The sequence below is a fragment of the Trematomus bernacchii genome, unplaced genomic scaffold (genome assembly GCF_902827165.1).
Source record: "Trematomus bernacchii unplaced genomic scaffold, fTreBer1.1, whole genome shotgun sequence".
NCBI lineage: Eukaryota > Metazoa > Chordata > Actinopteri > Perciformes > Nototheniidae > Trematomus > Trematomus bernacchii.
In genome coordinates this window covers 3,641,596-3,657,724 of record NW_022987685.1, presented here as the reverse complement: position 1 = coordinate 3,657,724, position 16,129 = coordinate 3,641,596, and the positions used below count along the sequence as shown (strand labels likewise).

General features: G+C 40.3%; 1 protein-coding gene across 3 annotated transcripts; it reads right to left on the bottom strand.

The window, feature by feature from the left end:
* Positions 1-5,603: 5,603 nt before the first annotated feature.
* On the bottom strand, positions 5,604-15,589 carry LOC117487963 (myozenin-2-like). 3 transcript variants are annotated; one of them, XM_034136754.1, is made up of 6 exons: positions 14,328-15,589; positions 13,338-13,430; positions 11,265-11,431; positions 9,458-9,602; positions 6,606-6,789; positions 5,604-6,076 (listed from the first exon to the last, which is right to left on the bottom strand). In XM_034136754.1, exons 2-6 carry the CDS (start codon positions 13,420-13,422, stop codon positions 5,851-5,853), a joined length of 807 nt encoding a protein of 268 aa, XP_033992645.1. In that variant the 5' UTR covers positions 13,423-13,430; positions 14,328-15,589; the 3' UTR covers positions 5,604-5,850. The 3 variants fall into 3 exon arrangements, with proteins under 3 accessions (XP_033992645.1, XP_033992644.1, XP_033992646.1); XM_034136753.1 differs by lacking the exon at positions 14,328-15,589 and having other exon boundaries at positions 13,338-13,815; XM_034136755.1 differs by lacking the exon at positions 14,328-15,589 and having other exon boundaries at positions 11,265-11,807; positions 13,338-13,425.
* Positions 15,590-16,129: the final 540 nt, after the last annotated feature.

The window sequence follows — 16,129 nt, the reverse complement described above, 5'->3', positions numbered from 1 at the left end:
GTAAAATGAAGCCCTAACTATCTGTTTAACTCTCTAAAAATGAGATCAAATTGTTCTCAAACTCAAGACTAACAGCCCAACAAACCCTACACATGTTAGATGCTACAGTAAAGGGCATATTTCATGTAAGATTAATTAGCAAGACTTTGCCAGCTCTGCAAGGAGAGTGTGCACAGTGAACGCCCCGTTGAGAGCCGGTGCCACCGCCCTGACTTCTCACCTTGAAAGCCCCAAAGAGCAACACAATATCTGCTGAACACAGTAATAAACAAATGACAAACCCTCTTTGTCTTTTTATTATTCACCAGCATCAACAACACACACATCATGTTTGAGTTTACTTTTAATGTGTTTCTTTCTCCCTCTCGCTGGCTGTCAATGTGTTTGTCTGTTAGATGGATTCATTGATGATCTTGATTGGGTCACTGAGCAGCTAAATTCCATTTCACCCCAAATGTGCTGTGCCAGTTGAAGTGGGATATTTTTAGCACTGTTGTCTGGCTTTTCAATCCATACTTACTGGATTCAAATGGAAAGTGGGGCAACACTACCAAAACAGTACAACTTTTTCAAAATCAGCTTTGTCCTTTTTAGACCAAAGTCACAAAATGAATCACACAATGTTCTAATGGGAAAGCGTGTATTGTGGGAAGAAATATACTTGTTCCAATAAATCCACAGCTTCTTCTGCTGCTGCTCTTTTCTGCAACTGCAACATTTAATCATCTAATTAAAACGTAAACTTAATCTGCTCCTGTCTCAGCCTGGGTAATAATAAATACTTTAGTTTGTGTGTGTGTGTGTGTTTTTTGTACACACACTCAGAACTGGTATCATGGGAAATGCAAATAATTCAAATGGAACAGCTTGTACTAATGAAAAGTACTGTAAGGACACAAGTTTTCCTGACCACGCACGTAAACACAAACAAATATAGATATTTGTCGGTAGTGTTCAAACTGTGACGGGTGAGCAGTAAGGTTACGCCACTTTTGTCACTTTCTGCAAAAATTGCACAAGGTGGAATGGCTGAACAAAACAAAGCTTGTTATGTTTTCTGTGCACACCAATCGTTGTGTTGCTATTGAATTACTACTAATGAGGAAGCACACAGTGGTGAATGCCCTGTTGTTACGTAAGAGATTAGACATGCTCCAACGCCACAATGAGGGCCACGGGGAGGCGTTGCTCTCAGGCAGTTTCTAATATATTTAACCGGATATTCAAATCCAGTAATAATGAGTTTTATAAAACCAAACCACTCTCAGTTTTTCTCAGTCACAGCTCTTGCTGAGGACTTTTTGTTCTGTCCAGTGCACTCCTTAAATTAATTTCAGTACAGTGGAATTTCAAAATAAGGGCCAGCAGAAAACACAGAATCACTGAAAATAACTTATCCTTTTGTACATCTTGTAAAAAATGTAATTGAATGTGTGTCATAATGATGACTGAGCATTACCACAATCCCAGCATGATTTCAAGAGGAAAGACTCTTCAGTGTGCATTTATTTAACTTTTATATTAAATAATTTCTACTTCCTTTCTAACCCCTGAGCAGGGCCATGCTCATTGTTTTACTGCAGAAAAGTGGATGACATAAGCATCATTTTTTGGCAATTGACCATGTTACATTAATTCTGGAGTGCAGCCAAAGGGGTGACTGTGATCTATTTCTCTGCTGTGTTTGCCGTATCCACGGTAGCTGCAGCGTGCAGGGGAAGCATGCTGCTGCCTCACTGCTGTCTGTTAGGGAAAGTAAGACCCTTCATTAACCAAGATTAGGCACATTAATTATTCCTATCATCAAACATTAGCATGTCCTTTCTCTCTTCGCATTAAAGACATTTAAAGCTGCTCTTTCTCAGCTATATCAGATGATAAAGCAGCGTTTCATTTGTCACCTGAAGGTCTTGGAACAACTTTTGTTGTGTTAGCAAGTTAATAATTCTCCATTGACTATTAACCAAAGAGAGGATGTTAACAAATATTGACCAGTGAGGAATATAGATGAGCCCCTGAGGTGAAAGTCAGCGACTGGATTACTGCGAGAGAACTAGGCTCTAATTGGTCTCGAGGGCTTTTGCAAGTCAACAGGAACACAGTCTTGAAAGTTCATTCGTCCAAACAGGCTAATTACTCCCTGGCTGTGTGCATCCTTCCATAAAGTGGTTTCTACAGAGGGGACTCTCTGTGCACTTAACCTCTCTGCACTTGATGAAAATGAGTGCACATTGCTCAACAATCATTTTCTGTATTTGTTTGTTTATCTCCGACATATGTACAGACAGACAGACCAAGCATCTGTTTCAGGATGACCGTGCGCAGACATCCACTCTGCTGACACTGATGGATTGAACATTTTCTCAGAATGGACACAGTTCAACCCCTTGCGTAATTTCACCTCATTTCAGGAGAGGAATGTGTGCCTCTACACCCTTCACCTCACCTCATCTGCAACTCAACACCGCCCGCTGACCCCTGGGATGCTTTATTTTCATTTATATTTTTAGATATCCCATTGGGCTTTGCTCTTTCCTGTGGGAATGAACACCTGCTGCACACATCCATCAGGCTGGACAAATCCACCATCACATGACAAAGACATGGACTAAAATGTTGACACACCATTAGCCGTTTATGGATTTTTATGTCAGTAGGTCACTTTAACACAACATCACAAGGTTAATCCCAGATTTACAACATGTCTGGTAGAACATTTGAGTATAAACTGCAAAAAAATCGAACTGAAGACAATATGTGTACTGAAAACCTTCGACAAAGCAATACCATGCCCGTCCATACTCACAGAAGTGCTCCTGGGATATTGGTTGGTCAACCTTTCAGGAGTGTGTGTCAGCAGCAGGCTGCAGACTCGGGGCTCGCTGCTGTGTGTGCAGATGGAAACCCCAGGGACTTTAGCTTTAAACATGACAGTGAATGCCACAGCAGCAGAGTCGATGTTAACTGCTGATAAAGAGGTGAAGGCCAGCTGCTCAAACACACTGAGGGTACAACACATCAGAGGTCATGTGAGTTACACTCTCAAATTTGATGACTCGAGACTCAACTTGACAAAATAAGAAAGATTTGCAACTCAACTTGGACTTAAGCATACATGACTGGTGACTTTACTGAAACTTGGGAGTCTCTGCTTGAAAATACTTGATACCTTCCCATAAGTGAAAAAAAAAAGTAAGAAAAGTATGCCATGAATCATTATTTTCCTGAATCAACTACCATTAATGCTTTTCATTCCCCAGTATATTGACACCTAATTACCCAAGTCCATTTAGTGTAAACTGATCTGATTAAATTGCAGATAAGAACCTTAAAAAAATTACTTTATGTGGCTGAGCAGCAGATGAATGATACCAAAGATAATTCTTTAAGCGTAGAAAAAACAGTGTGTCTCAACAGAAAATGTATTGCAGTATGCAAAACATGCAAGTGAAATAAATTACAGACAGAGATGCATTATTACATTATTATACATTTCAGGACTTTGGACTTACAACAAATTAGTTGAATTATGTAATTTTGTCAAATTTGCTCTACTTGCACCTGTTGAGCACATACATAAAAGTAACCCATTTTATCAGAGATCTTGTTTTACAAAAAACAAACCACTTATGTGTTTGTGTTGTTTCTCCCTCCTATTAAAGCACTTTTAAAGGATTGCCCTGGATTTTAGCTGACCAAGCCCCCACCATGCTATCACCTCACTGTCCCTGATGCTCTTATCCTCAGAGATTTAGGAGGACTAAGCATGTGGGGAGGCTCAAAGACTCCACAAGATTGCAGCTTCATCCTTTCAGTGTGGGACACTCACTCCACCCAGGCCACTGATTGTCCAGAGCCGTGGCCCTCACAGTTTAATATACTCTATGCTGTGCCATCACATGCCAAAGCAAACAGCTTGAGGGGAAACTGGTTACAGTCAAAGACTAATGATCGAATTGTCTGGCTCCCAAACACCCAGCCCTCCCTGATCTCACTGCCAATCATATTTCCATTGTTGCATTTTGATAATGGCCATAGTCAGAGTTCACAGAGAGGTCATGCCTGCCCTTGATAAACTCGGCTTGATACTTGCTGTAGTTCTTGGCACACTGTGGGATGTTGGGTAGTGAACTCACCGTCCTCCTGAAGAGAGGAATTCAAAAAGGGAACGGCACATTCCTAAGGGTCTCCTACGGAGGCGAGGAATGCTGATGCTGGACTAAAGTACGTCTGGAGGAAGTCTGAAAGCATTTACTAAATCATTTTAGAGAAAGAGAGGATGTTAAAAACGAAATACATCCTTGCTTCTCGCTGGTCAAACGCATTTCCATTTTCATTTAAGTAACTTGCAGGATGAAGCGTACTGTTTTGTTACAAATGGGTATTCATACTACAGCTGCTTTGTCAGGAAAAACTAATCAAACATTTATAAATCATATGCATCCACAAAGAAGAATGTAAAGAAAAACATATAAAAGAAAGAATAACCTAAAAAGAAAGTGATTTTGGTGTTGGACAGATTACACTTATCCCATTGATATTGAATTTAAGTCAATCTATGATAAGTATTCACAGGAGACGAATTTAAGTTACTGTTTATCTCCACAGAGTTTTGCTGGATTTGTATGCAGTGCAGTGCAGTGCAATGAGTCAAGTGGTAAGTCAATGTTTAAAATGGCAACTGTTTCAACTAAAGATAAGAAAAACACCTTAACAGATTGGAATGAAGGTGATTTAAAAAAGATTCACTGACCTGGTATAACAAACAGAATGAAATAATTGTTTTTAGGAGCCCTTCTTGCGCTTTGAAAACCTCTTCTTTAAAATGTCAAAGCACTTTTAATCACAGGTGAATGTGCTCTGTTCTGCCTTTAACCTTGGACTCAAATGGTCAGTGATTACACAGAGAGATTAAGATACTGCTAACGGAAAAGGGAAGTGGAGCTTTAAAATATTTGAACTTGTCCACTCAGGCTTTCTTCACATAATAAAATATCACGGTTTTTAAAGAAGCAGTCAAAAATATGATTAGGTATTGAAGACAGTAAAAAGACACATCAGAGTAACTGTATTTCTCACACTTACTTTCAGTCATACAGTACAGTACAATACAGTCAGTAAGTACATAGTTTATATAAGGACTCAGCAACTTGAAATTGAAAAACAAACTGAATCATTGTGAATTGTCAGAACAGCTCTTGTAAAACCTGTTGCTAACTTTCAGTCAGTCATGTTTGTTTGTTTAAGCCTGTAATGTCTACAATGAGTCCTTAAGTGTTGTCGTAATACCATACGCGCAGATTCTGGGCACAGCTCATCAAGCGTATGTGTCTCTCACATTAAAAGGTGAGAGAAACATTCTTCACGTCGTTGAAAATAATTTCATTTGTCAGGCGTGTAACCTTGGGACGTGTAACAGTCTCACATGTATCTCTGCTCTCTCACACCATGCCACAAGTAAAGGCTTAGCTTACAACTTTAACACACATCGTTCACTCAAGTGCTCCTTCAGTGTCGCTCACACACTCAATGTGAAATGATCACCTGGGGGCATGCTGTGGAGTAAGATACAGATGAAAAATAAAAAGAGAAAAAAGTTTGTTAGTTCTACACAATTTTATTGAGCAAAAAGCTATAATACTCTTATGCACATTGATATACAATAAACTACTCCAGTGGTGTCCCTGCCTACTGTACAGGATAATTCATTTGTTTTTTAAAACAAGTGCAACAGTTTACATCGCTGAAAAACCATAGGATGCTGCATACATGGTAGCATGGTAACCTGACAACAACATATCACCCCCCCCCTCCCGGACCTCTGTGAATCTCTGTGACCTCATTCTGCGTTCAAAGGTCGTCTGATTCAGGGATGAGCGCGGGGTCGAGGGGAACAGCGGGGAGGGGGAGTGGATCGCCTGTCGACACCCAGCCCAGAGCGGATCTGTTGAAGGAGGGTCGATCCACCCCTGCGTCGCCCTGCAGCTCAGGACACTCGGAGAGGGGCTCAACCTGCAGGGTATGGATGGGCACAGGTCGGGAAGCCTTGCCGAAGCCCCCGAATGGAGTGGCCACCCTGGAGGTGATGGAGTGACAGCGCTTTAATGAGAGGGACTGCAGTGACATCTGAAGTGATGCGACTAATTAAAGACAAACCAAGACTCTGACCAGAGGACTAAGAGAGCTGCTGTTGAGAGAGGAGCTCACTTTGATTCAAATAAGCAAGTGTGTTAGGTAATTTTTATCGTTTCACACATCACATATACATGTTTCTCTGTTCAGGAGGGGTAAATCAGTTAAATGTTTTAGGCCCCCTAAAAAACATGACTACTAAATAACCCAATGACTACTAAATATAAGCACAATTTGCAATTGCTTTACAACTCACTATGAGTAAGCTGATTTAAAACGACTCATATACTGCATTGATGTATAATTAGAATCTAGAATGATTAGTTCTTCATATTACCTCTTTTAACATCATCCCATAATCCCCAACGTTACATAGGCTCACTTGATATAACACATATGCATAATTCAGTTGACATGCATCTTGTAGACAGTAATATTATTGAATACTTGCTGTCCAGGTGTGAAGTTGTTACCTGTTGAAGCTCTTGAAGCCCGGCAGTTCAGGTCGTGGCTCGGGCTCCGATAACTGGAGGCTCATGGTTTGAGCCAGGGAGGGGTCACTGATGATGGCCTGCTGCCAGGGAGAGTGGTAGGACTTTGGTACAGATGTACTGTTGAACTTCTCTGGAGGGATGACTTTCAGAGGACCCCCGTAGCCTGCAGGGTGTACAGCAGAGACACAGGGTTAGTTAGGATATACATAAACAGAGCTAAAAGAAACATGCTGTCCCAAGACATTTGATCCTTCTCTTTGATTTCCTTTTGTGAGAAAAGCTCACAGAAACAAAAGAACAGGAGTGAATGCGTCTGCTGGTTTATAACCATATGATTTAAAAAGTTACTGAATGTAAAAAAATACTTCTTGTTACTACATACAGTAAATAAGTATTAAATGCAATTGAAGCATTGATAGCAAAAGTTATATCATTATAGTTTTGATTTGGTTGGCGATATCCTTCAGTTATGTTCTGTTTCTTTCCTTGATTTGATATTGCATAATATTCTAAACATAGTTGTTTAATAGTTAACTTTTGCACCACGTTGTACAATGTGCTTTGGCAAAAAAGTGAAGGAGAGACGGATGAGAGACATTTTCAGGGAAGAGCGGAATTTGGTAGAAAGTCGATTTTTGTATAATTTGCATTGAAATGTCTTAAAACATCAATGTGTGTTCATATTTAAATAACTAAATAAAATATGTTGTTGTTAACATGTAGGTCTATATAATAATAGAAGTGTCTTTTATTTTTTCCCCGTATATGCCTTGTTAAAGTTCACAGCAAAACAAATGAAGGGGCGTCCTCGCTGTAATTCAGTGTGTTTGTGTGTGTGTGTGTGTGTGTGTGTGCGTGTGTGTGTGTGTGTGTTGATGGGAAAGGCCTTTCCAAAGCACTATCCTTCAAACCCGGCTGCACTCAGGGGGGCTCTGCCTGCCGAGCCTTACATAACGTGGGGCGTCGTGTCACGTCCTAACCTCTCACAGAGAACAATCCCCCTTCCTGGGTTTATGTTCTGCCCGAGGAGGAAGCAGGAGAAACCAAACACACCCGCGGGGAGGTGTACGGAACTCGGGGAGAGGAATCTATTACAAAACATAAAAGATTTTCTGAGGCCATGGAATATTGTTCCTGTGGTTGTACATTTGGCTGGGTTGATATTTGTGTGGGAAAGGACTATCACACAGTCTGTGCTCTGTGTGCGGAGATAAAAGGCCTGAGAGAAACAGCACAGAGGCGTTCTGTGCAGAAATGTTCTTTACAGCTTTCGAAAACATTCAAATGTGGCAGAATATTTTATGACGGCCTCAAGCAGACACTTTCATATCTTTGTTTGGAGAATGGTACAAAACAACTCAAATGAGCATAAATCTATGTTACATATATTTGCTTATTCCTAAGTTTGACTTATCTCGATTTCATCTTGCACTGTTTTCTATTTATTTTCATGTTATAAGTATGTTGCACTGCAGAAGGAGTCTGTTCAGATTTTCATTGCCAAAGCTATTCTGCTCATGACAATAAAAGCGTTTGGATCCTTTTTTGAGGTTTTAGCAGCTATGCGTCCTATGGTTAATTATCATATAATGTTGTTTCAGCATCTTCTCTGCCAATTCTTGTCTAATTATAGCTATTATCTAAAATATATCACTGTAGCCTAGTAGAGACGTTTTGCAGTCGAGGCTTGGAAAATGCACCCCTGGCTGGATGCTATTTAAAAAGTTCCTACCATTCGATACCTAATGCTGTCTGGCCTGATGTCAGAGTGACTTCATTAAGATTGAAGGTTGGTGTCCGGTCCTGAGCTCCAGAAATAACAGCCCCCCCCCCCCCCCCCTCCCCTCGTTCAGCCCTTCACCTCCCTAAACCAGTATCGGTTTTGTGTCAACTGGGCAGAATTGAGCCACGAGGGAGGAAGTGAGTGCAAAGCTTGATGCTATAAGTGGCACGAGACGCAAACAGGAAACACTTCTCGTGGGTAAAACTATTTTTTGAGAGATGGTCAAATCAGATTGTAACGAGGAGGAGGAGAGAGAGAGGAATGTGGAAGAGTAGATCTGAAACAAAGGAAAGGGAGGAAGATAGAAAGGAGACAGGCGGGGAGAAAACCTGTAATCATGTTGTGCCTGCACCTGGCAGATTCCCGGCTTAAAGAAAATGTTTTTCTACATGATCAAAGCTGCGTGAGTACACACAATGAGAAACAGTTGAATCCTTATCAAACCCCACGGCACATCCAGTGCTTTGTGGAGAGCACACAGTCTCCTCCAGGAGCTTTTGTACTGTACATTCATTACAGTACATAAAACACTTGCCAAAGTATCCCAAACATCTTAATAAATCCCAAACTTTGCGTGATATAACAGAGGCTAAAGTAGATAAGATGCTCTGCTCAATGGAAAGGAGTTCCTGGTGTATATAGGGAGCAGGTATGACATCATGTGTGTATGCTGACCCGAAAGTTAACATCGGATGGGCTCCCTCGGGAAAAAGCAGATGGGATTCTTTCTATTGACTAATGTTAGGCTATAAAGAAACTACAGCACGACTTCACGTCACCACTGCTAAGCTAAAGGGGGCTTGACGACATTAAGTAGTCTCATTTAGACACAAGGTCACAATTACCGTTTTAACTTCACTCGTGGGGTATTTACTCATGGACATTCGAACAAACTTTGACTCCCACAAGAGGGAACAGGAAGAGCTAAAATGCTAACTATTTCTTGCACCACTCTATTGTTCAGAAACTAAAGGTCACTGAGCGGGTAGAGGTCAGCTGCAGCACCTGCTTCGGGTTTTGGTCATTGAGCGGTCCTATCAGTTCTTACCTGGGGCGATGCTTTCTGGATTTGGCTCCATGGTCGTGTCAGGCGTGTCGTTTGGCACAGCAAGCGACTGGTCCACTTCCATGTTGTTCTCGCCGTTTTGGCCATCTGTGGCACAGCCATTCTCAGTTTGCAAAACTATTGTGTTCTAAAAGAAAGGTAAGGCAAGTCGGTATAGAGGCAAAAATCATTGAGTGGAAAGAAAACATCCAAAATCCACACGGAGGAGTTTATTTTACGAACTTTATGTATTTGGGTCTGTAGATTTCTCCTTAATTTAACTAAAGTTAGCATTATATGATGCCACATTTATATAACAAATTGTATAAATATTTCAGAAATATTATAATCCTCTGAATGGAAGTAAATAACTTTTATTAAGTGTAATGTCCATATCCATTAGCTAACATGTTGAATATATTGACCTGTATGGTATGGAAATGTAGATGTTTAAATGTTCCTTTTGATTTAACATGCAAAAATGGATTCTATTTTTGAAAGATTATTTAATAGGATTGAAAGCTCAACAACAACAATTTAGTAGACCTTTTAGTGAGATTGTCTCATCAAAAAATGCTCATGGCACAGTGGATTATTGTTTGATGAACAGCAAAAATAATGAATTACATCTGAATGTCATATTTGGATCCATTGAATTAAAATGGAAAATATGATTTGCATGCTCAGTGACTATAGCTTTGCTAATTTTTAGGTTTTTGTATTCTTTACAATGCTGCTGCTGGATTTTTATGTTTTACAAATACAACAGAGACACTGTCTGTGTGCCCACTTTTCTCCGACATTACAAACATAGTTCTGCGGGCTGAGCAAAGCTTTCATCCGTCTGAAGGATATTTATGATTATTAACTTTCTCAGGATATGTTGACAACTTGAAACAAAATCCCTCCGAGCAATAAACAAACCAGAGATATGCGGTTATTCTCACTTCAAAGATGAGTCCAGAAACCTCCCCAGAGCATACTAATTATTTTATCTATGAACTTCATGAGAGCCCAGAAAAATACACAAAGCCACTACACAACTAAATGAAAGAGGATTTAACTAGTGTTGCTAACTCATTAGATACAATAATGAGAAACATAGTTCATTTATCTTGATTCAATTTGGTACAGAAATTGCTTTATGTGTGACCAGGTCAGAAAGCTAAGATAAGCTCTTCTGGGAAAGAAAACGCCGACTTGGCACCCTGCCCATCAATGCACTAAAGGGCATTAATAAGGTTTCTAATGACCATAATTCATAACTACTCTGTGCTGTGCCACTCCATGTGTGTACACGAGTCAAATAAACACTTCAAGTGCTCAATCTTTCCCACATATTCTATGTCCGGATGTAAGGTACAGTATTGTGTGAATGTTTTGAGTGATGGAGGGAAAAGATGTGGGAAAAAGGATAAATATTCTTGGAAAAAAAACATAGTGCTCTGATAGTGTTACAGTCAATGCTTTATCAAAGTATGTTTTTAAAATCCATAATAATGTACTTTTAATTTATGTGTATTAAAAAAACATACGGATTCTCATTATAAACATCTATAATCTTAATAGATTAGTTGTCTATACTTTAGATTAGATATACTCCATGATTTCAATTTGCAATTATTATTTTCAGTTTTTAGGATTGGGATTTCATTTTTTTTTTACAACTTTGATTATATAAAGCTTTATTCATTTTATTTTGGGATTTAGTTTTTGGGGGAACATTTTTATTGGAAAGCTATAGACAGAATAAATCCCATTGTTTCCCCATGCATATATGTTTTTGTATGTGTTCATCACATTGTCTTACATTGATCTGGATGTTGGTTTGGTTCTGGATGCTCTCGAAAGTGTATTTCTCCGAGCGTCTCTGGCGCATCTTGAAGAGGCGTGAGCCGCGGTTAGAGGCGAGGGACAGCTCCTCCAGCATGATGTCCTTCGGCATGTTCACTTTCCTCCCAAGATCCATCTCCACATCTGGACACACGCAGACAAACAGAGAGCTTGTGTGTACAATATAAACGTGTAAATTGATCTGATTTCTGACAAGACAAATGCATTTTCCTTTCTCCGATACTCCCACCTATCAAACCTCATTGAACACAAATGATATTCACACAGAAACAGCTCTGAACACTGCTGACTTGGTACTCCTGCCATTATGATGAATGAGCAATTATCTGCCCTCCTAATCCTCTCATGTCTGCTGCTTGTTTTGTGGTTAGCGTGCTAGCTACTGCATACTGATCATGGAGATGTCACAGACCTATATCCAAGAGTGAGGCGAATAATTAGCCAGAATATCTCTCAGCTGTCAGTAGCCTTCAGGCTCTGCCACACAGTTGTCCTCGCCCTGAAATAGCGTGTTCAAACGGACAACGACAAAGGGATTAGTTACTTTGGCCCATAAAAACATTCATTTGCTTATTTATAGTCATGTTCGTAGAAGGGAGGGTTGGCAGCTGCTGCATTGGCCAATGTAGGACTCTAACTTTCTATGAAGGCACGTGTGCAGCAACGGGAACATGTCTGAGAAGAATTAAATGTGAACTCTAAGTAATGGTGTTAAATCTACAAGGGATTAAAGGGAAATGTAGGATGGCAAGATGTGAGGAGGAAGAGAGAAGGTTGTCAAGTCATCTTTTGAGCTAATTCCTATCTGTTATTACACATATAGTAATTTATATTTAAACTTTATACAAATTTTGACATAGATTGTGCTTTTTCTGTTGAGAACATATATTATATTACATATCTTTATTATGATAGTGATGACACAATTTCTTGGTGAGATTGTTTTGACTAAGATTTGAGGACTCATCAAAAATGACTAATCTTTAGATAAATATGTTGGAAACAGAAGCCGACAACCTTCTCATCGAGGTTGGGTTGGTATTCAAGATATTTTAAATGCTACTCCTCAATTAGTAGCTTATTTCAGCTCCACTCAGAACATCAACATCTGCATAAAACACAGACTTTATAACTTTATACAGTTTATGCTCTAAACGCAGACGTAAACATCCCACTAAGGCAATCTAACTTTGCACAATCTTCCTTTTGTTATACAGCTATCACGCATTGGAATATGCTTCCGGCTAAGCATAAAACGTGCAAGAACTTAGCATAAAACAAACAAATATTGAGTCTTGTCAACAAGCATTTTAAATTGATCGTTGAAATCAAAGGTGGGGTAGGTAATTTTGGCGAAACCAGATCGAGTGCGCTAGAATTTGAAAATACACAACCGGAAAAAATCTGCCACTTCCTTACAGAGCCCCTCCTCCAACACACACGAACGTGCACATGACCAATGAGGGCACGAGATCAGTTTGTGCACAGATGGAAGGCTGACAGGCAGGTAGGCCATCCAGTTATTTTAGCCGGGCCGGCTAAAATGATTGGTCGTACCTTTTACAGTACTACGGCTTCTACAGATGACATTTTTTAATGGATTTTTTGTCAAAGCACTTAAGATATTCATTGCTATCGGGATGTTAAGAGCATTCCATGGAATATAACAAAAAGTGTATCTCGAGCCGGTTTCTCAAACTTACCTACCCCACCTTTAATTAAAATGTTATAGTTACTGATATGTGTGCAGGTATATAGATGTGTACTTTGATCTGATTTATAATTGTTAGTTTGATAGACACTTTGTAAGTGTTTGTTGATTGTTATGTGTGTACCTGCCCAGGGACTGTCGATGGAAATTAACTAGTTCTGGCATCACTTCTCCTTTTGAGATTATTGTGTTTATACTGTATGCATGGTCCTTGTTTAATAATGACATAATAATAAGCAAAGAAAGGATGCAACAGGAGGAGCTGAGAGGTCAGAGGGATCAGGAAACAAGGAAGTGAAGAGGAAACGATGGAGCTACCTTCCTCCATGGATTGAACCTCCCTGCAGATTGCTGCCGCCTGCATCTTCCTCTCGCTGGTCGTCATGGTAGAGAACTGAGACATGGCGGCCCCTGAGGGAGAGGAGGGTGAGGCCCACAGGAGACAAAGCCCATCAGTACAAGCTGTTCAAACACACAAAGAGACACAAAAGCAAGACACCAGGGCTGCATGTTGACCATCGATTGGACAACATTGAACATCCACACCACGCGCACATACCCAGAAGCAGATAGGATTTATTGGGGCAGTGAAAAGGGCAAAGTTAGCACATCCCTTTAAATAACCTTGGGTTGTTAAACGCCAAGCACATGCTCTTCAGACATGGCAACCAGCTGTGTCAGGGCTCTGGGAATCAATATGTTTGAAATTACACAAGTGGGCTGAAAGGACACAGACAGAGAACATGGAGTAGTCACAGCAAACACACACACACACACACACACACACACACACACACACACACACACACACACACACACACACACACACACACACACACACACACACACACACACACACACACACACACACACACACACACACACACACACACACACACACACACACACACACACACACACACACACACACACACACACACACACACACACACACACACACACACACACACGAAAGTTTACACCGAGGTGTCAAAGAACACAAAGGTCTCATGTTCACAACGTTCCTTAAAGGAACAAAAGAGCTTTTCATACCCGGGGTACATTCAACAAGCAAATCACTTCTGCATTAGGAAATCATTGGCTGAGCAGATAAAAGGCTAACATGTTACTTTTATCTTCAATAAAATCAGCATTTTCCACATAACAAATCCAAAGCAATACGAGACTAACATGCATTCATAAGAACATTTAAAGACTGTAGAAAAACTGACATGAGGCGAGCTGTGTGACTGACAAGAAAATGAATCATGTTTGAGAGTGAGACAGCACACCTGTGGGAGGGCTTACCTGTCCTGAGGACCCTCAGGGAGGAGTCTGGAACGGCGTCTGTCTCCACAGGTAGGAAGTCAGGAAGCTGAGAGGGTCACACTGGGTAGTGGACCCAAGTGGGTGCTGGTGCTCCCCAGCACTGGGCTTGTGTTGGGGAGGGGGGCTTGTGTTGGGGAGGGGGACTGGATGAGTGGGTGGGTGTCAGTCGGACTGTTGTCATTGGTATTTAGTTCACAGGCAGAGGAGGGACTAAATTAGGCCACTACTGCTCACTCTGCCCTCCATGTAGCTGTCTATATGCTGCCAGTATAAGATGAGATATATCACTGGTTTCAAACAGGAGGACTTAAACGTACAAGTATTTACATTAGACCAATCTCCATTATTAGATTACATTATTTCTTGTTGGCGTGGTGTATGAAATGTCAGAAAGAGTCCATCCCATTTTCTTGAAGTCCAAGGAGATGTCTTTAAATGTACTCAGAATCTCACTTTTATATGATATACAACAGAGAAGCATTCTTAAAAATGTGGATGAAAAATTACTTTAACAATTAATCGATCCTTAAAATAGGTGGTGATTAATTTTTCTATTTGATCAGTTGACAAATTGTTGCAGTTATAACTTAATGAGGTACTTCTGCAGTTCATTAAGCGTGTATGAAAATGTTTTAAAATCAGATTAGAAAATAGAGGTATGAATACATGTTACGTTCATGATCAAAGGATTAGACATCCATCTTCTGTAAACCCAAATGATCTATCATGAACGCACGCATAACCAACGTAAACATTCGTTAATTTGTCTGAAAGTAATTATTCTAACACAACATCCAGTTTATATATAGTTGTGCTTCATATGTGGAAACAATACAAATTGTAATTATAACTATTTGCATCTAAAGAGATCAATAATCTGTTGCAATCTTGCAACATTGGAAAAGCACCTCGGGCTGAAAGCACTCTTTGAAAGCACTGACAAAGCTTTAACATCACAAATAAATCAGTTTTAGCTGCAGTTGTCTTCATCAGTGCACAGCTTACAGTAAATATATGCAGGGCCATAGTGTGGGAACATGCCCCCCCTCAGGGCCTGCAGGGAAGTCACATACTATTAGTTTAAAAAGGCATCATGTGATATAGGAGGCACACAGGCCTAATAGGGTGCACTCACTTTTTAATCCATTATAATGTTGCAATTGACCTTGGTAAATGTTATTTAAAGGTGGGTTAGGTCATTTTGGAGAAACCAGCTCGAGTGTGCTAGAATTTGAAAATACACAGCCGGAAAAAATCTGCCACTTCCTTACAGAGCCCCTCCTCCAACACACACGAACGTGCACATGACCAATGAGGGCACGAGATAAGTTTGTGCACAGATGGAAGGCTGACAGGCAGGTAGGCCATCCAGTTATTTTAGCCGGGCCGGCTAAAATGATTGGTCGTGCTTTTTACAGTACTACGGCTTCCACAGATGACATTTTTTAATGGATTTTTTTGTCAAAGCACTTCAGATATTCATTGCTATCGGGATGTTAAGAGCATTCCATGGAATATAACAAAAAGTGCATCTCGAGCCGGTTTCTCAAACTTACCTACCCCACCTTTAATTAAAATGTAACTTCTTAAAATCTGTTTGTGCACACTGTCAATCCACCACTTTAATAGTATTTTTGTATCAATTATTAGGGAAATAATGTATGTTTATCATCACTCACTGTGTCCTTATCTTGTTTGCAATGCTACAGTAGATACCCGCTGTAGTTATGTAACTGGTTGTCACCATGGGAACAACCCCCACCCCTCCTCCCCCTTACTGG

Bases quoted from the DNA above. Each gene is read 5' to 3' on its own strand.
- LOC117487963 (XM_034136754.1), bottom strand. From the start codon at position 13,422: ATGTCTCAGTTCTCTACCATGACGACCAGCGAGAGGAAGATGCAGGCG. The intron at 9,603-11,264 runs GTAAGACAATGT...CCTTTCTTTTAG, and splicing joins AAACCAACATCCAGATCAAT to AACACAATAGTTTTGCAAAC. The intron at 6,790-9,457 runs GTAAGAACTGAT...TACACCCTGCAG, and splicing joins TCCAGAAAGCATCGCCCCAG to GCTACGGGGGTCCTCTGAAA.